This window comes from Struthio camelus, chromosome 20, assembly GCF_040807025.1.
Source record: "Struthio camelus isolate bStrCam1 chromosome 20, bStrCam1.hap1, whole genome shotgun sequence".
NCBI classification, from domain to species: domain Eukaryota; kingdom Metazoa; phylum Chordata; class Aves; order Struthioniformes; family Struthionidae; genus Struthio; species Struthio camelus.
The window spans coordinates 5,634,835-5,655,112 of record NC_090961.1 but is presented as its reverse complement, the minus strand read 5'-3'; the positions used below and the strand labels follow the sequence as shown (position 1 = coordinate 5,655,112).

The following is a 20,278-nucleotide window of genomic DNA, read 5'->3' as shown; positions in this document are numbered from 1 at the left end:
TTCCCTCCTCCTCCTCCCCAAACGCGAGGAAGCTCAGAGCTGGCTAGGGCGCCCTCCGCTCCTGCCGTCCCCTGAGCTGGGACGTGCCCCAGGTACCTCGGGTACCTCCTCGCCTCCTGCGTTATCCCTGCCAACTCCCAGGCAAATCCATCACCCAGAGCCACAGTGCTGCCAGTACGGTGAGACATTCGCCGTCCTGAGTCGCAATGTCTAACAAAAAGCGGGCACGAGAAGCAACTAATCAAAATTCCTCTGGCTGGAAACTAAACCTCGGTGGCCGTTCTCCAATGTGCAGCCACAGCTGAGGGATGCGGTGGTCCGAAGCGGCCCAGCAGGCTGGGGCAGCCCTTGGCGGCGGGGGGCGAGCTCCCCGCCTGGCGGCCGCTGCAGGGCTCCCTGCGCTGCTGCAGGCCGCTCCGCTTCCCGCACCCTCTGTCGAAGGACCCCACGCAAGCTGCTCTTCCTTGCCAAATACGCTCGTTTTAAGCCTTAACAAGCTCAACCGAAGCGTTTAACCCAAGAGCCGCAGTACGCGCGCCTGACACGGGAGGTCTCAGAGAGCGGGGCCTGGCCAGGGGAGCAGGGGGACGGTGGCAGCCCCGGCCGTGCCGAGAAGTGACATGGGTGGGACAGGCCAGTGGGGATTTACCTGGGCACACGGCAGCTTCATCTCCATCTCAGTCTTGCTCAGGGCCTCCCCCTCACCGGCAAGCGCTGCCCTGTCCCCTGCCTGATGGCCAAGCCCTGTGAGCGGGTCTGAGTCCTACTGGGACCCTGCACTGACGGGGAGCATCGTGTCCAGCCCAGCAAGACCCCAGACCTCCAGCCCCACCTCCAGGCACCGAGCTGGGCTCTCCTCCTCAACAGTATGGCTCTTTAATTAGCGCCTGACTCCACTCTGCTGGTTGCTCCCCTAATTAGGACTTTCCTTAAAGCAACTCTGTCCCAGGACAGATGGGAGCTGCCTCCCACCTCCCCTCACCCCCTGAGGGACCGACCACCCTGGCCCGCTCGCAGTCCCCTTGAGTCGGCGCCGAGGCCTCCTCGCGCGGGCTGCCCCGGCGCGGCCTCCCCGGCTCCTTCCTCCACCTTCTCCTCCTCCCCGCAGACTGCGAGTGCTACGGCCACTCCAACCGCTGCAGCTACATCGACTTCCTGAACGTGGTGACCTGCGTGAGCTGCAAGCACAACACGCGGGGCCAGCACTGCCAGCACTGCCGCCTGGGCTTCTACCGCAACAGCTCGGCCGAGCTGGACGACGAGAACGTCTGCATAGGTGAGCGCGCCGCCGCGGCCTGGCGTGGCCTCGGCCGGGCCGCGGGCTCCAGCTCAGACCCTGCCCCGAGGGAGACGCCTCCGCGCGGGGCCGCTGCCGCCCTCCGAGGCGTCTCTGCCCTGAAAACCAAGCCCAAATACCCCCTGGCCAACGTGAGTCAAAAACTCGGCTCTACTAGGAGAGGCGTCCCCAGCTCTGGGCCGGGGCTCGCTCGCTCGCGGCTCTGGCGAGGCCTCGGCCGGGTGTTTCCGACGTCCCTCCAGCGCCCCGCGTGGAGGCGGCAGCGGGTGCCGCGGGCAGGACCCGGGGCGGGAGCGGCGGGGACTAACGGCCCCATCTCCGGGCAGAATGTAACTGCAACCAGATCGGCTCCGTGCACGACCGCTGCAACGAGACCGGCTACTGTGAGTGCAAGGAAGGCGCCACGGGCCCCAAGTGCGACGACTGCCTGCCCAACTACTACTGGAGACAGGGCTGTTTCCGTAAGTACCCCGGCGCGCAGCGCCCGCCCGGGCCGCGGGGGCGCCCGGAGGGTTGGGGACGGACAGCAAGGGGCAAGAGGGGCCCAGACGCGAGGGGGATCTTCGGCGTCTCCCGCTCAGCCGCCCCGCGTCGGTCAGGGTCCGGCGTGAGAACAGCCCTCGCGTTCCTCGCAAATCCTAAACCACGCGGTAGCTTCGCCCTTGAAGCTTGCAGTCCGCCTGCCCCACCTGCTCCTTCGGCCTCGGAAGTTGAATTATCCAGCGCAGCAGGTCGGATAATTTAACCTCGAGGAGCGGCCGGGGGGGGGGGGGGTTCGTCGTGCCGCAGGCTGACGCCCGCGTCCTTCCCTCCCGCCTCGCAGCCAACGTCTGCGACGACGAGCTCCTGCTCTGCCAGAACGGCGGCACCTGCTACCAGAACCAGCGGTGCCTCTGCCCCGCGGGCTTCAAGGGGGTCCTGTGCCAGCAGTCCCGGTGCGAAGCCGACAGGAAGGACTGCGACGCCGCCCCCGGCGCCCGCACCGGCCTCGGCACCCTCCTCCTCGGCGCGCTCGCCCTCCAGCTGCCAGGCTGGGTGGACCTCTGAAGCCTAAGCAGGAGGGAGCCCAGCCCAGGCACGTCACCAGGGGACCGGGGTGGGGGACGACTAAGGAAACCGACGGCTCTCCCCACCGTCTCCACGGCCTTCCTTCGCGCTAGGACTTGCACCACGTCTTTCGGTCCGCTTCCCGAGCGGAGAGGTACGCAGAAAATCGGGGGCCGACCGCTGGCCACGAAAGCGCCCCGGCCCTAGCCGGAGCGGGCTGCAGCGCGGAGCCGGCCGGGGCACCGCGACGGCCTCCGCGCCGCGGCCCGCGCGGCGCCTCCTTCCCCGCTCTGCACAGGGCGACCTGCGGCCAGGGCCACAGGGACCCTGGCAAAACAGTGCCGCAATCCAAGGGATATTTTTTTTATTATTATTTATTTTGGTATAGGCTGTTTCCCCCCACCGCTGCCCCTTTAGAGTCCTGTTTTGTAAGAGCCTATCATAACTCCAGAGCCCCGTAACAGGTAGGGGAAGGGGAAGGAGGGAAGAGGGGACTTTGTGGTCCATCCTTGCTGCATTGTCCCCCATCCCACCGGTGGCCTGGCCCGGCCCTACACCTACTGTTGCCTACAACTCTAGTTGCTGCATTGATTTTGTGTTTTCATTGCTGGGTTTTCTTTCCTTACACTTGAGGAGAACCTAGGGGCCAGCAGGCACATGGTAGGCGAGGAGTGCAGTGTCTTATCCACACATTTCCGTATAGTGTACGGTTCAAATACTTCTTGAGTAGAAACTTATTTTTATTTGGATTAAATGTTATAGAAGAGCCACTACGTAAAGGGACGTTTTGCCATGAGCATTTGATTATGCTGTATCCTCCTACAGTAAAGCAACTATTAATTGCTGCTTGATCACCACGTTTTCCTTTTTGTGTGCACAGTTAATTACAGGTAAAGACTTATTTTTTGATTGATAATGTCCTCTTGTGTTTTCTGAGTCACTACCAAGGTATACCACAAGGGGAGTGGAGAGAGGTTGTTTCATCACTGCGAAGTGTTAATTATTTCTCCTAATTACTGTATTGAACTTAGGTTAGACTGGTACCTGTAGACAATTAACAAAGCGTGGATAATATATTAAGCATTGATCTTGTCTCAAAATGCCATTTCCAAAGGCGGCTGCAGCAAGAGAAGGCTGCATAGTCCAGGGATGCTTCTCTAAGGGGACCTCAGCTGTCCGAACCCATTGCACCCCACAGATCTGGTGTCACATCAAACCTTTGCAGAAGTTGTCTGTTCTCAATATCTTTATTGAAGTCCCAGGCTGTGGCTGCTTAAAGAACGTGGAAGGACCAGACTAACTCATTTAAAGCTCATGAACATGCTGCAAGCAGAGGAAGTGTTTGCAATCAAGCACATGAAAGAAGGCAGGAGAAACCAGAGACTAAATCATATAACTCAAACTCAGGACAATTGGAACCTTCCATCCAACTCGAGAGCTTTAACTCCATAGGCCAAAGAGTTACTCACTCAGGCAGGAGCTGATTTGGCGGAGAATTAAAAGGACCCGAGACACCCCCACCACGCTTTCACTTCTGCTGTAATTTTCTTGACAAGGGAGCAGCCCTCAGGTACTGCCACCATGGGCTCCAGCCTGCTCTGTGCAATCCAGGCTTGAGCCCTCCACCAGCATTTCCAGGGCTGCTGTCTTTACCCAGAGTGCCACCACAACAGCTTGTCTAGCAATGGCCCTTCTGCTTCAGTGCTCTGTTCTCTAGGAACTCCCGGGACCTACAGCACATATCTTTCAGCTGGGGCTCATGCTAGGAGCAGCCCAAGGTTCAAAGGTCCAAGAGCCTGCAGCCTCTTTGAGCCTGACACTGCAGAAACCGCGTGCATCCTCTGCGGGGATGGGGGCAGTGAACTAGTACTTTACAAAAGGAGAAGAAAATTGGAATGAAAGGTATAGGGCAGACACTCTCCTGTCAACACGTCACAAAGAAAAGGGGGTACATATGTTGAGCAGGCGAGACCTCTGCATTTAACATCACAGAGGAAGGTCACAGGACTTTGTGATGAAGTAACTAAAGAAATGAGGGTTAAAGTCACCCTGCTGAGATTTGATCATTGAGGCAGTGGGCTGACACTACTGTTTCCTCCCTTTCTTTAAGGCAGTCAGTTGCTGTCCGTTGTCATTGACACTTGCTCTTTCTTTGTACTTTCTCACCGAGATGCATTTAAAACCCTCATAGGTTACTGTTCTTATAAGTAACAGCACAGAATAGTCTGTAACAAGATCCAAGATATCTAATGGCACTTCTGGAAGGTGAAATACACATTCTCCTTTCCCAGCACTAGTGTTTTTCTCTAGTAAATTAGATTAAGCAACAGAAAATTTACTGCTTCATAAAGCCGTATCCCAGACAAACACCGCAGCCAGCAGACTCCCTGCAAAGGCCTGCTTTTAATGCGACGCAGTGAGACCGTTCCAAGCAGCCGGAGCAGCGCAGAGTTCCCGTGGCAAATAACCACAGAGAAGCGCAACAAAGCTCACAACAGCTAAAACTAGACCTTTCAGGGTGGGTTTTTTTGAACTTCGTTGAGGGATTTATTTATTTGAAAGAAATTAGTCTTCAGCATCCTCATGAACACCCATTGCCACAGTAAGGTTCAGTCCCTGGCCTTCTTTGACCAAAGCGTAATAAATAGTTCTGTGACTGCAACCAGAAGTAGGAAGCTGGCCTTCGGTGTAGCTGCAGGAGAATTAGCACCACACCTGAAAAATGCTAAAAAAGATATGAGAGGAAAACACAAGTCCCCTTCCCCCCCCCCAATACTACACTACTTGCACCATTCTTCAGCTCTTACTAGCTGTGCAAAAGCAAACACCTCTGTAAAATTGTAATTGCAAAGGGCAAACACAACATGCTTCATCTCCCAGAAGAAGTTAAATGGCCTATTGACAATGAGCAAGAGCAAAGTCAAAAGAGTGAATTTTAAAGACTCCTCTAGTTAAAGTCCTTTACAGCTCTGGCAGTAGATCTCACCTTCAAGCTCCGATACAAAGCTAACCCTGCTTCTTCCAATTTGGGATACCACTTCACCAGTCCAATAGTGCTGGAGAATTTGCAATCAAGCAACAGTAACCACCCCAAGACAGACAAATGCCACAGAAACCTTAAATTTGGTATTTAAGAAAAAAATTGAAAGCTACTGAAAACTTCAGTGCTGAAGGCCCATTAACTGCAGACATCTGTTTAGCACACAGGCATCTACACAAAGAGCCTACAGCATTACTGAAAAAATGCAGAAAGAAACCCTCCCAGAAGTGCCTGCAGATCCAAAAGTTCATCTTCTTTAAGCTGAAGACATTTGTGCATCAGCTAATGCTTTTAAATGGGAGGCGGTACCCAATGAGCTTGATGCTTTATTCGAGGAAAAGTTAACCGAAAGGTACTTGTCTTTCCGAGAAAAGCCACTTGTGTTCTTTCAAGAGGTTTTCATGCCTATCCCCCCGCCTGCACACAGCCAGCATTTGACTCATTTGAAGAAGTTTTTAAATTATACTTCTCTCCACAAAACCCAGCAACCTCTTCAAACAATACAGGTAGAGCTTTTGATTTTTCTTATTTACTTCCAATTTGACTCCGATGTTAACTATTTAGAGTTCTGTCAGATCTATGTACTCAAAAGTCCACAGTCTCCTGCCTGCTGCGGCCAGGGCGAGTCCACAGTCCCAGCTGCAGAGAAGTCAACAGTAGTCTGGCTTTATGCGTATTTGCTCACTCATCAGATGAAACGTTAAGCCTGCAGCCCTTGTGAGCTGAGACAAAAGGAGGAGGAAAAAATATCACAGGCCGTTGGCACAACCTGGGTACGTTCTTTGTTTTTTAAGGATTCGGAAAGCAGACATCTCATCTGCAGGAGTGATTCTTGAAGAGCCCTGTGCAGACACACGATTGGCATTGTAATAAATGGTCCCGCCAACCAGTTCTGTACTGTAACTGACATCCATGAAAAGTCCCAAATATAAGTAACAAAGAAGAGGAGCAGAGTGTTACTGCCAGAAATATTTGCAGAACCCAACTCCACTCATTTATATCACCATCTTCTTGGAGTCCTTCTGGCAGGGATTTGGAGTGTTTGGCCACTATTGCGCAGAAACCATGTGAAAATGGCACACTCCAGGAGAGCTTCCAAACTGTCCTAAAGGCCTCTCTATCATTTGGATTGCCTAGGTATCGTTAAGAAGTGCCACTGCAGGGTGAAACATGGGAAGAAACACCTGGTTTGGCCACTTAGCTGTGTTCTCTCCTGGGTAGCAACAACACTAGGTTGCATCACCTCCATCCCTACTCCTCTCCACAGTATTTCGGCGATTAAAATAAGAAAGGACATTGATTTCTTAGCACTAAAGAAAGGAGCTCTTACTTGATACAACAGTGAAATCTGGAAAATTGGACAGTCACATTAGCGTAGCCTGTCAGGCTATAAAACAAGGGGTTTTTTTTTGTTTGTTTGTTTACATTTTCACAGTACCAAATGTAACATGCACTCAAAATACCTTCATTTCCATCACTCACTATTTGCCTGGGAGTTAATGGAAAATTAGTCGAGGCCTTAGCAGACAGCTACATATGCCTAGGAGGTGTCATATATCAGCAATATTCAGTGTGCAAGACTGCTAGCTTACACTTATTTGTACTGAATAACAACACATTGGGCTCCTTTCCAAACATTTTAAAGAGACAAGGAGACCTTATACATGACTTGGAAATGGACCCATTGTGGCAAGAGATTGTATTATATTGTTAACATTATAAATTCCATTTACAATACAGCAGTCATTTCATTCATCATTTATTCATGCAGACGAGAGAAAACATCTTACATTTTTAGGTCCATGGTTCTGCTTATCCTTAGTATTGCTACAGTCAATAGCCTGTGAATGAACAACCCACCTTCAGCTGTTGGCCACTTCAGTCTCTCCTCTTGTATGTTCAAAAGGAACTGCAGCATGTCACCACACTTCAGTAACTGCAAAAAAGTCCCAACTCTGAAATCACTTTTTCCATGTTGCTTTTTGGATCCCACCTGGGCCTAAAAACATTGTTTTCCCTTAATCAGTACACGTTCTGTCACTACGTCTTTCTTGCTCTGGAAAGACACACCGCTCAGTACTTCTGTAGGATCAGTATAGAAAGGTTGGAGGTTATTTCTATTTTACGGACTAGCAAGGGGAGGAGACTAAGCCAACCTGCACACAGCCCACACATGCCCAACTCGATCTCCAGCTCCTGTGCCTCCTTCCACTGGACCCAGCTGCTACCTAGTCACTGCCCTCAGCTTATCTACACGGCAGTATGGAAGAAAGGCATCCCCTCCCCGACACTACCAGCACTGCAACGGAGAGGGTAGCAAGAGACTGGGGGGAGATGCTGGTGTTCTCAGGTGTGCTTAGACCTCCTCTCAGCAGCATTTCACAGCTCTCAACTACTGTTCACAACACAAAAAGACATCATCTCTCAGCATTACTTGGGCAATTTGCAACTGCTACCACCACCTAAAGACACAAAAAGCCCTCCCTACTATGCTTCCCAAAGTGGGTTTTTGCTACTGCAAACTGCTCCTTTTCTTCTGGCTGCTCAGCAGACTGATCAAGTTACCATTATTTAAACCAGCACCCTATACCATAGGGCATGTACAGTGAAACACAGATAAGAAAAAAATCTAACCAGGCAAGTAACTGCATGTCATCATTATACATACAACTCTGGTTTATTCTCACATGTCCATAGTTTGGAGTAATGATATGGAAATCAATTAGGGTAAACCTTAAAGGAGAAAGGAACGAACAGAACGATACTTCACCTCTGCTAGAAAGCCACCTAGTCTGTGTACCACCAAAAGGCTTAAACAGAGAAGAAGAAAAAAAATACAACAAAAACCACACACAGAAAACCCAGGCTCTGAACACAACTATAGTCCAATGTTTACAAAAAAAATTTCCCATCTTAATGGCATAAAGTGACTAGTAGTACCCCATAAGGAACCATTTTCGCACTGAGAATTAAGCTGCCAAGCCTGGAAAAATGAAAGCCTTTGTGTGAAAACCTGAATGCTTCTTATTCCAGAGCTTTTTTAGCACACAATTAAATTGTTTTACATCAAGTTCCGTGCTATTTACTGATTTTTTTGCCTCCCACGGAATTTAGCAAAAAAGAATCACTGAACAACTCCCCGACTTTCACTAGTTCAGAGACAATAAGTAGGAATAAATAAAGCAGATCTACACTCACAGCTTACCAATATGACTGTCCGTTAGCACGCAGGATGGTATTATATAAACACAAAATGAAAACAGCAGAGGAGAAGCTATCAACATTGTACTGTATCTGTTTGTACTCCAGTGCAGATCTCACTTGAATCAATGAGAAACATGCTTTGGAGTTCAGTTTACCTACCTGCTTGACCAAGGTATAAAGGGGAAAGTGAATTAAAACTACAAACCTACTCTGAGTTATATGTGAAGAGAGAGAAGTGTTCCAAGTGCAAACAACCCAAAGATTTTTATTCAAGAGAACAACAGTAACAGTACAGACTGATATGCTAGGAATAAGCTACTGCTGAAAGACAGCTAAGTCAGAAAAAACATACCTAGTATTAAACTGGCGGGGGGAGGGGAGAAAAAGAAAAAGGAAAAAAAAGCTTGAGCCACTGACCATTCCTTATAAAAGATGTTTTTATCAAAAAAATACAGGAATTATAAAATTACAAGACCTATGTTTTGTGCACATAATACAAAGGAAACGAAACGTTGAAACAAAATTCCTTCCAGCACGCGGTAAATTAATTCAAGAGAAACGCATATTCTGAAACGCAAATTAAGCGGAAAGGAAACGAGGAGGGAAGTTTTTGAAACACATTTCCTTGACAAAGTTCTATTTAACGGCCAGAAAACCGTTTCTTCATTCACACTGTTGCTGCCTTCACTTTATTTATATAAATCTAGACTACAGGGCCTCCGCCGTAGCTAGAGGATCTTACAGCAGTCTGCAGAGTAGCAGCCTTTTTAATGTGCTAAGTAGAAACAGCAGGTAAGCTGACATAGCAGTGACCAGAAGAGCCAAGAGCTTTACATGAGATAGTATTTGTAAGTATTCCTATTAACATGAGGGGAGATAACACATAAGGCATGGATTCTGTGACCTGGGAGTGACAGCAACGTCCAATTCATGACAATAAGATTAATTCAAACCACCTTCCTTCTCACACAAGGTGCATAACATAAGGAACAGTCACAGCAGTCTTTGAGGTGCATATCCTGCTGACAAGAGAGGGTCAGGGTTCAGTGAAGCAATTAAGATTGCAACATAAACTAAAGCTTCGGGCCCAAAGTGTAATTCTTAAACACCTCACCATGTACTGAATTCACTTCAAGAGCATCTCGAAGGTCAGAATTTTCTCCTATTATCTTAAATTCTTCATACCATAGCACTGTGAGCAGGACAGGCACAACCAGTTAATAAAAGCCTTCCAACTTACCTACTACTCAGTTGTCACTAGTAAAAAAAAAAAAAAAAAAAAACACACACACACATCTGTTCTGTGCTTGGATACATTAAACTTGTAAGTTATGCTGGCAATTACCATTAGTTTAAACTGCTACCTTTTTTTTTGTACAGTAAGCCATCTGTATTTTGCTGAAGTGTATCACGCACATCGTGTATCACACACATCTATTTGTCAGTTGGTTAAAAGAACAAAGCTAACACTAATCATTGCAATGAATGTGTCAGGACAGAAACACAGTTAAAGATAACAGTTAAATTCTGGCCAGAGAAGTTTGGCAGCTCCTCCACAGTCATGAAACCAAGACACCCTCATGTAGTGGTTAAGCATAAGTTATTGAGCAGGTCAGCATACCAGAACCTGACCCCCAATTGTGTGACAGTTCTTGATTTTCGGGTGTATAATTCACTCAAAACTTACCAGAGTCCACACACAAAAGTAAGATTGATGGCTTCTTTCTGTTCCTTAAAAGCATTAGGCCACAGCATAAAAAGGCATACCACTAACATCCCTTCTCAAGTCAGAGTCAGCAAGGGATGAGAGGATACTGCCTGGGTCATAACAGGCTGCATTTTAACACAGATGCATGGAGAGAGCAGTCTGGCCTGCACACAGTACACCCAACTTGCATTAATATAGAAGGGTGCTGAATTCTCAAGCAGAAGCATGCTAGACTCTCTCCATGCAAAACAGTGTGCACAGGAAATGCTGCTAGTCACTGGCTTGAGACAGATGTGTTGTACTCTGGAAAGGAAAAGCACTGCTTCAGTCACCTAAAGGCATTTTTACTATAAATAAATCCATTTTGATTATGGAAGTGTTACAGTGAGATGTTATGGCTTTCTTAAAGCCAATACTATGGCTTTCTTAAAAATAGTTACAACAGTTTCCCTTCCTGCTCCTTCACTGGTCATGTGTTCTACATCAACAGTGAACAGAATCCAGTAATAACACCGAGAACTAACTGCTTGCCCTTTTTATCTCTGTAGATCTCTAAGAGCTCTATACAAAGGAATTCAAGTGTCATTATCATTAAGCATTAACTAGATCTTTGACTGAGATTCCACAGTCCTGCTGATTACTCATCACATGGACTCATCAGGCCCAAACACACCTCACAGGCTTTAATCCACAGTTTGTACCACCACTGCAACAAGACAAAGGATTCCAGCTGATGAAGCAGCAGCAAGAACAAAACTCAAGGCACATTTGTATAAACATAAGCTCTTTTGTTCCTATAAAAAACAGGCAATAAAATATACAAAATAAGCAGAATTTTCTCCATTCAACCTATGTTCATCTGCCCTCAGTCTTCCTTGAGGCACAAAGAGAACACAAGGAAGAATCTCTACTACTACCACCTTTTCAAAATTCGTTGTTTGCTATCAAATAAATTAGATTTACTAGGACAAAGGGAAAAAGAAGTCTGGCTGGATTTTTTTTTTTGTTTGCTTTGCTTGGGTTCTTCATAAAAAAATTGCATCACTATGAAATTAGCATTTGCACAAGGAAACAAGAAGCTATATACTTGCCAAATTAAATCTTAAAATAATTTTGTACTGTACAAATATACATCAGTAAACATTTACAATCTTGACTTCCTAGATGACAAAATTTACTGCCTTTCCAAGCAACGTAGCTACCTAACTTTTCTGTCCAAAAGCTCAAAGCTATCAATCATCAGGTATAAAGTCTTTTTGCAGTTAGTGACAGGATGGGAAAGAGATCAATCTACTGATTCTGAAAGTATCAAAATAAGGGAGTTCCAGGTGTATGAAATATTTTAAAATAAAGTCTTTGCTAGACAGAAATCTGGGGACGGATTTTGAGTAATGAGCCAATACTGAAGATATTGCAGTCAGTGAAAGGTCTTTCTTCGCTTGGCGCTGTTTGAGTCTTTGCTCTCTGGTGATTCATCTGGTGCTCTCCTGGCTACAAAACGATAGTCTTTGTATTTGCTCCACTTACTGCTACTACTTTGACCTCCTCCACTAATGGCTTTTGAATCATTTTTTGATAAAGCAGCTCTCCGGTCACTCTCTCGCTGAGCTGCATAAGATGACGTGGAAGGCACATCAGATCGTCCCGTCCTTTGTTGGGGCTTCTTAGAGGTTTCCGTTTTGGAAATCTGATCCCTGATAGCTGAGGATACTTCCGGGCCCTGCTGTGATGTTGCTCCCAGATTGCTCTGGGCTGACCGGTTGCTGTCTTTTGAGGCCTGCTCCTTCCCTTTTGTCTCTGTTCTATTAGCCAGCCTTGGGTCCCGTGGTTTCTCTCGATCACCAGGCTGTGCTGCAGCCTCCACTGGTGTGGAATCAGGGGCTCTCCTGGAGTCTGCAGCCTGAGTCCTCTGTGGTTGCTGGAGACCTCTGCTTCCTTGTGGTGCTGCAGGGCCAGGGCCAGCACCAGCAGAGAGTTCCCGTGTATTGCTGGCCTCCCTCAGATTGGTGAGCTCACCTCTCCTGCTACTAGAGGAATGAGCCTGCACTGGAGGAGCTTTATTTGCCCCTGCCTTGGCGGGGGGCTGGCAGGGGGGTTTCTGTACTGTTGGCTTGAGCTTCAGAATCTTAGCAGCATCCTGCTTGTAGCTTTTGTCTGATGTCTTGATAATAGCACCTCTTCTTTGAGCATCCTGAATCAACTCATTCCAGTCTTTATTTTCCTTTAAAAAAAGGAGAAAGGGAGGAGAGAAAGAAAAAAAAAAGAAGATATTCCCCACCACACAAGAGAAAACAGTTACCAGAAGGAAATCAGCACATACAAACAGAGGTGCTAGAGGATGCATACCTCTCTCTTACTCAAGGTACCTAACCCAATTGTCATGGGAACCATTGTTGTAAAATCTTTCATTCCAGAAGGATTAAGTTCCACTTGAAAGCAAAACAGCAGTAGGCACTCTGGCTGCTGTAACTTTCAGCCATCAGTGATCTACTATTTAAAATGGTAACTCTTGTATGGGCTTCTCTTCCGGCCTTCATAAATGCAACGTGAGTGCAACAGGAATATGGTTTCAATGCCCTCTAGTGGTGTAGCTAACAAACACTCCTCCACCCTGCCACTGACAATGAGTATAAGTGAATTACCGTTCAAACATTAAGTCTGCTCTAGAGCCCTCCCTGCCCACTCGGTGGGCCCTTAGAGTTCTCCAGATCTGTAGTTCTGTTTCAGAAACACCTGTTTCAGAATACAACTATCCTGAGAAATCATATGACTACGTAGTGTCAAGCACACAATCTGGAAATCAGGGCAGGGTGGGTCTTTTTTTTTTTTTTTTTTAAATCAATCATTTTTCTTGCTCAAATATCCTATGACAACTACAACAACTGGAAGTAGAGGAGCAGTTAAAAAAAAAAAAAAACAACCAAGCAGGAGAGCATCCTTGCCACCATCCTATCTTACCTGTAGAGAGATTTTTGCACTCCCCATCCTCTAATTTAAAAGTACTGTGTTATAATTTCATAGCTAAAAACATCAGGAGAGCCATTTCTAACTTTCCTCCTTGGAAGCAAGGAATACACACTTTTTTTTAAGCTGTGAGAATCATAGGCAAGCCTTCCATTGCTCTAATTGAGCAACACACTTAAAGGTTCCCTTTTCACTGACTAGAGTGGTCTGAGGATGGTTTTCACTTGCTCACCCCGACCTGGCCTAAAAGAGTGGATCACACAAAGGATCATTAGATTTAATACTGCACCTACCATGAGTGTTTTTAGTCTTCCGAGAATGAAGAGGCTGAATCTGGCCCGGGTAATTGTAACGTTCAGACGCTGAAGACTTGCCAGAAACCTAAGCGACGAGACAAAACTAAGTTCCTAAACTGCTTCTTATGATATTTAAGTCTCAGAAGAAAGGAAGGTAACAGTCAGTTTATCAGTGAAACAAAGATAGCACAAGTAGTTAAAAAGACAACTGTTCATCACCCATTCCCAAACGCCAGTGAAGGGCTTTGGGTGAAGCGTGTTCCTTTCACCGCTCCGATTCCCTGCAGGGAACTCCAGACCTTTCTAGCTCTTGCCACTGTTACTTCCTCTCTTACTGCAAATCCCTTCTTAATGCTGATCACTGCTTCCTTACTGTTCCGCAAAGCCATACTCCTCCTGCCTGTACACACTCATGTATAGGAGATCTCGAACTCACTTTACCTATCAAGACTTCAAGCTTCTTTTTGACTTGAACTGAAACAGATGAATATTTGATATGATTAACAGGAAAACTTTCTACTGAGATACTGAATGCTGGACTTGAATATTTTACTTATTCTAAAGGCAACCTGCACTAGAAGAATACAGTATTTTTGCTTTTGCTTTGTCATGTTTTAAGTTCTGAAAAGCATATTTCTTGCAAAAGAAAGTTCTCATATTACAAATATCAGACCACACCTAGACTGTTTCTGTGGGATCAAAAAACAAGGCATTAAAACCTAAACAAATAAGTGCTTCACTACTGCTTAAAGGTTGATTTCTGTTAACACTTGTTCAACAAAACTCCCCAAAAAAACCTTTGGAGAAAAAAAGCTCTGCAAAACCATATCCACCATTTCTTCTCTAATGAAAACGCTCCCAAAGAGCGGTGCTTTTCTATCCTAATGAAGCTAGCAAGACAAAAAAGTCAAGTCTTCTTGCAATTTAATTTGAAACAGGTCCAACATCAATGAGTCCTATTGTGGCCACAGCACTGAAACCTGCTTTTCAACAATCTCACCACACCTGTAGTAAAGACCGCAAAAGCCCCAGAACCATCTCAGACAATTTGGGCAACGCAGTAAAAAAGGTGAAGTCAAGAAGCTGAGCAGGGGAGCGGATCCAAACAGTACAGATGTTATAGTTCTGTTATTGAAAAGAAGATGAAAGACTACTAAATATTCCTAACAGCTTTTAAAATTGAAGGAAGACAAGATGCATTTTCTCAGGAAAGGAAAAAAAAAATCCTTTAGCTATCGTTTCTTGGACAGTTTTCTTCTCTTTTTTTAAGTTGCATTTGGAGTAAATTTAATGCTGGACTAGCAATCCTGGAGACTAAAATACTTTGCTCAACTATGAGATTAGAGGTAGTGGTGATGCAGAATTTGCCATCACAGCTTGTCAGTGAAGCCTGACCTTGAAACAGACACCCAAGTCATCAGTATGTACAACCTATAAGGCATCACATTGAAGCTTATACAATAAAGCTTTGGCAACACAATAACTTATAAAGTATTCTTCCAAAAGAACAAAGAGAGGTTAAATCACATGCCAGCCAAAAGCACAGGCAGGTTATAGCTGCTTTCAGTTTCCAAACTGAATCAACTAGATTAAAAAATCCCCCTATGCATCCTTAGTGTTTACTGTAAGATTTCAATGGAAAAATGGTCTTTTCCCTTCCCAAAGTAGCACAGGTCAGTACAATTAAAAGCCCTTCATCTAGCAATTAGAAAATCAGTATGAAAGAAACATAAATTGTGAAATTTTGCGGGTGGAAACAAAGAAATCTGTCTGTGGACAGCCTCCTCAGAGACTAACTGAAAAGACAATGAACTGCAGGAAGGCTCGTTTCCAACACCTTTTTTTTTTTTTAAACTGTCGCCTTTATGACAGAGATGATTAATAAAGCAAACTAACCGAATTGTTGTAATGGTTTGGTGGTAACAGCACATCCGATGTCTAGTTGCTTCTGTTTTGAAAGGGAAAACTTTATACACAATTATCGAAGTTGTGATCTAGAGACAAGAGTTTCTGTGAACTTCCTCATCCCTCAAAAGGGATCGCATTGATCCAAGAACAAACCAATCAGATCCCTAACAAGGCATGCAACTATTTAGCAGTACTTTTATAGAGAGAGTACTATATTAATAGGATAGTGATAGTCACAAAAAAAAAAAAAATTATTTTAGAAGAGCAGCATTCAGAAAGTTACAGTATATCAAAAAGCTATAAGGAGAATAACTGCTGCAGCACTAACATAAAGAGCCAAGTTCCCAAGACCAATCCTGCCAAACTGAAATAAGGATGGGCTAAAACAACCAAGCAAATGCATCAGTACGCATTGTGGAAGAACACAATACTTAGCATTTCCATGTACCTTTTGTTCAAAGATCTCAATGCATGAGCTGATGTTACTGGTTTATGATACTTCTTAATTTGCTAGCTGTGGTGATTTGATCTCTAGTAACTTTTTTACTGTTAATATTCAGAATATAATGACTATATCTAGAGTGTCAGTGTAAACAGGACTTGCTAATCACTCAAGACAAACATACCCAATTGACCCTTTAGTGCTGTTCGCTCGGACGCACGTCACTATGATGCAGTCTTTCTCTCGCCCCTGGAACGCATCCACCGTGTCCACCTCCCCTGAGCTGGTAAAGAAAGAATTAGCAGCCACTAAACTACGGTAGTTGAAACTTTAAGCAACACGCTGACATAAATGGTCTAAACAGCATCCTGAATGATCAACTGCCAAAATAGTCCGGGGTAAGCTTCTGCTTGCACACGTGGAAAGATTCGATACATGAATCTAAAGCAAAATTTTCTTTTGGCAACTTTCTTGGCCTTTTCTGAGGCCAAGATCACTGTTAAAAAGCTGTTCAGTTCCATGTAGCTTGGGAATCACTTCAGTTTATCTGTAAATAAGCTTTTTTTCAGAATAGCAACATAATCGGAGCTTGTACACAAGCAACAGCTAAGATTCAAAAGGCTTGTTTTTAGAGAAAAAGACTTGGACGTCGCCTGTTAAAGACGTGATTAAGTACAGATTTTGGCAGTACAGAAAGAAGTTTGAGAGGTTTTGCTCCAATTTTAAGAGGATAAATAAAGGACTAACATGCAAGAGAAGAAGTTCTATTTGAAACTTCAGGAGTTTCTTTACCTGTTGTTCTTAAACACTCTGTCTAGTTCTTCTTGAATTTTCTTTTTCTGTGCACTGTAAGGGGTAATTACTCCAATGTGACGAAGACCAAGATCTTTCCTTTTTCCTTTAATTGTTTTAATTAATTCCATCACCAGCTTAACTTCCTGGGGATTATGAAAAGAGCTGAACAAGACAGAAAGGAAGAAAAACATTAAAGAAACACATGCTTGATAACTCTTTCCAACTAAACACTTCAACCCAGTTTGAAGGGGGACTGTGAGTCAAAGTCCATGTTTTAAGCTTTTACAGCCTCTTTCACACAGATGCTTAAAGTACTTTGAAACAGGTCCTGGCAAGGGATTAGCAGCAATGAAAAACATCTGCACTGAAAGCCTGCCCTACAGGTTCCTTCAGAGCTCCATAACTTGGCTTTCCCTTAGAGAAGATATGAAGGGGAAGACTGAGCCTGCCCTCTTCCGGCATCATCTCAGAACGCAGCTGTGAAAAGCAAGCCGCTAAGAAGGGGGGCACAGGCAGAAATCAGGCACTCAAGCAGTATTAGAGTTAGCACAGACTGACGGCATACACTGGCACCTAGCAGATAGTTGAAACAAGATTAAAACCAGTTACACGCACAAAACCAAAATAAGAACAGAAAACCAAACCACACACACACTTAACACCTGCTTTCAGTAAAGCAGCCTTCCAGATAATTAAATCAAGTCTAGCCAAAAATGAGGTCTGGCTCTTTGCCGCATACGGTGAAGAATAAAAGCAAAAGATTCTTCTGCAGGCAATTAATTATTACCATGTCTAAGATCTGGTAGAGCAGAATACAGGACTTACTCATTGTCTCTCTCCTCATGACCATCTCCTACATCAAAGATGAGGTAAGGCTGGAATGGCCATTCTGAAGAACATCTGTTCTCTTCAGTTGCTCTGTAAATAACACTGATATCACTAGGTAACCTAAAAAAATTCTAAGAACCGATACAGCATTTATTTACACCATGGTTATTAGACACAAGCAACTTTCAACATCTCCCCCCCCCGCCAGAGTCCCTGCTTTTCACCTTTTTGTTATCTGTGTATACTGAGGCCTGAGATGGAACTCTGTGCAATAAGGAATCTGTTCAGTCTTAAGTGATCTAGTTAATTCATGCTTCATAGCCAGCATTAACAGGAGAAGGTGCATAAGTCTTGTCCCATTAAGCATCTTCTCCCACAACCACAAGAATTTTTAGACGCAGAAGAACATCCTGATGTGAAAAATCTTTCTTTGAAATATTCCCCGGCTCAGAAAGCAGAACAGCGCGCTACTCACTTGTCAGTCTTCAGAGTCCTGCCATAAACGTAATTGGATGGGAAGAGGCAGATGTCAGGGTGCATCCTGTACTGCACAGTCAGCTGCACAACTGGCAGACTTCTTAAAACATTCTGCTGCACCTGTGCTTCCAGGTGTCTGTGCAGGCGTGCCATCAAGGACTGATCGTAGCCATAGTCCTGAGCTTTCTGCCAGAGGGAAGACAGATTTACTTCTGGGAAGTTAGGTCCAAAGTTAACAACAGAAATTCACTTTTTGGACTTAAACTATTTGGTATTTTCTTTTAAGATTCTAAATCACTGATGAAGAGTTTGACAGCCTAACTACTTGCGCTTCAATTTTCTATCTGTACTTGTCTTACTATTTCAGTAGAGGTCACCTACATAAGCCTGAATCTTGTCACTGCAGTGTCTTCAGTAACACAAATTTCCTTTCCAAGTTGCAACGCACTAAAATTTTAAATACGTTAACAATAACGAAAAGCAAGATCTTGCAGATGTCTCTTTAAACAAACGCTCGAACTGCACACGATTTGTGCTTCCAGAGAAGGTGGTCTGTTTTTCCTCCTTTCTTATCAGATGTTTATACTGGCCCTCCCTACTGCTGGATGCAAAAAAACGCTAACACGTTCGTTCTTAGAACACCTTTGTGAGTGAGGAAGTCCCCTCCACCCCCACAAACAGGTAGTCTCCATCCCCATTCCTTAAAGGATGCAACGCTCACTGAAGCTCACGTAACAAGCAACAGAGCAGCACTGAAGTTTTGGTGCCACAGCTTTTCTTACTAGTGCATGAAATTACTTTCAAACTACATCAGGTACGTCTATAGAAGCGACACTCACATACCTAAAGGCAATATTGACACCATCTCAGGACAGCACAAACCAAATAGGAATTATCTGGCAGGGCAAAGAAAGTGTGTTTGGTATACATCACTCTCTTACACTGAAGTTTCTTTTTTCCTTTTATATATCTTCATAGATGCTGTTCTTATACCAAATCCACTACACATTTTTTCCAGGGAAAAAATACAGTTTGAACACTTACCTGTGATTTTACAGTAGGAGGGAGCTGTCTGGGATCTCCAACAAGGACAAGTTTATTACAGCGATGAATCAGCGGAATGAGTGTTTCAACCTCACAGGACTGCCCTGCCTTTTGTATACGCAAATAGAGCAAAAAGTAGAAGTCGTAAGCAAAAGGGTGGAGGGAAGCATGTTACGTTTTCTCTAACACAGCCAGAATAACTCGGACATCCTTTTTAAGGCTTCTGAAGAAAGAGGGAGAAAAAAGAAGGATCTTTCTCCAATAAAAACTCCAGATTTTTCAATTAAGCAATATGCAGAGCTCTCCAAACAGATACAAACGTAACCCAAACATTTGGGAGTCTCTGTTATTATAGAGCCATGGTTTTTAAGTAAAGATGTTTCCCACTAAAGCATCAAGCAAGCCAAAAAACTACAAAACAAAACACTATTACAAGTTACTCTCGTTGCTCGAGGATCTACATGGTAGGATAGGCTGGTTACCAGTTAAAACACTGGGAGAGGGGAGTCAATCCACAATATATTACACCAGCAGCTGAACAGCCACAATTAGCCTAAGCAAGGAGCAAGGCAGACATTAGAAGGAGAACATGCTTTAGTTCTACATAGCTTTACTGACCTCATCCACAATGACGCAGCTGAATGGATCGAGTCCCTGCCGCCAAAAAGCGGATTCCAGCAGAGTCCCTCCACTTGTGCTCAGTGTGCAGCAGATGATGTCAGACTCCAAGATGATTTCTGCCTGTATTCTCTGGGAGTACCCCCGAACCTTCAAGTACAACAGGACACAGTGTCTCCTCTTCTCTTTTAGCTTTCTTGAACCACCTGCTTTGTTCTTACAGCAATTTCTAACTGCCTGAACAATTCCAACTGCCAAACAGATCACATATGATATGCCATCCCAATGAAATTACCTCCATTATTACAAACACAAGTCACAAATTTGCTTGACTCTTACTCTCACCCAAAGTCAGATCAATGCTGTCTAGATGGCAAACTAATAAGTAGTATTCCTTCATCTGTACAGCTATGCAATCTAAATAGAGTAACCGTGAGCACAGTTTAGTTTGTCATCACACTCAAATCCAAGCCTCTGTGACCATGACGGTCAGCCTATATCTTTTGAATATCAACAGATATCATTATCTTTTGTATGATTTATATGATTTGTGCTACTTGGCCTTATTGTATGTTTTTTTTCTATCAGTCCTTATTCCCACTCTTCCCAA

General features: G+C 44.9%; 2 protein-coding genes across 15 annotated transcripts in view; one reads left to right on the top strand and one right to left on the bottom strand.

The window, feature by feature from the left end:
- The window catches only part of NTNG2 (netrin G2), a 48,331-nt gene extending 45,071 nt beyond the window's left edge, over positions 1–3,260 (top strand). For all 8 annotated transcript variants that reach the window (XM_068914243.1, XM_068914242.1, XM_068914241.1 and 5 more), the window contains 3 exons: positions 1,109–1,276; positions 1,624–1,758; positions 2,121–3,260. In XM_068914243.1, coding sequence (XP_068770344.1) covers positions 1,109–1,276; positions 1,624–1,758; positions 2,121–2,344 — 527 coding nt within the window. In that variant the 3' untranslated portion in view covers positions 2,345–3,260. The remainder of the gene's footprint in view (positions 1–1,108; positions 1,277–1,623; positions 1,759–2,120) is intronic.
- Positions 3,261–11,380: 8,120 nt separating this feature from the next.
- SETX (senataxin) overlaps positions 11,381–20,278 on the bottom strand; it is a 33,300-nt gene continuing 24,402 nt past the window's right edge. For 6 of the 7 annotated variants that reach the window (XM_068914232.1, XM_068914231.1, XM_068914235.1 and 3 more), the window contains 8 exons: positions 19,669–19,818; positions 19,051–19,158; positions 18,005–18,192; positions 17,527–17,619; positions 16,699–16,863; positions 16,091–16,189; positions 13,554–13,641; positions 11,381–12,517 (listed from right to left, as the gene is read on the bottom strand). In XM_068914232.1, the coding sequence (XP_068770333.1) occupies positions 11,714–12,517; positions 13,554–13,641; positions 16,091–16,189; positions 16,699–16,863; positions 17,527–17,619; positions 18,005–18,192; positions 19,051–19,158; positions 19,669–19,818 (1,695 nt within the window). In that variant the 3' untranslated portion in view covers positions 11,381–11,713. Of the gene's footprint in view, positions 12,518–13,553; positions 13,642–16,090; positions 16,190–16,698; positions 16,864–17,526; positions 17,661–18,004; positions 18,193–19,050; positions 19,159–19,668; positions 19,819–20,278 lie in introns of all 7 variants that reach the window. The other variant, XR_011135607.1, reaches the window with a different exon arrangement.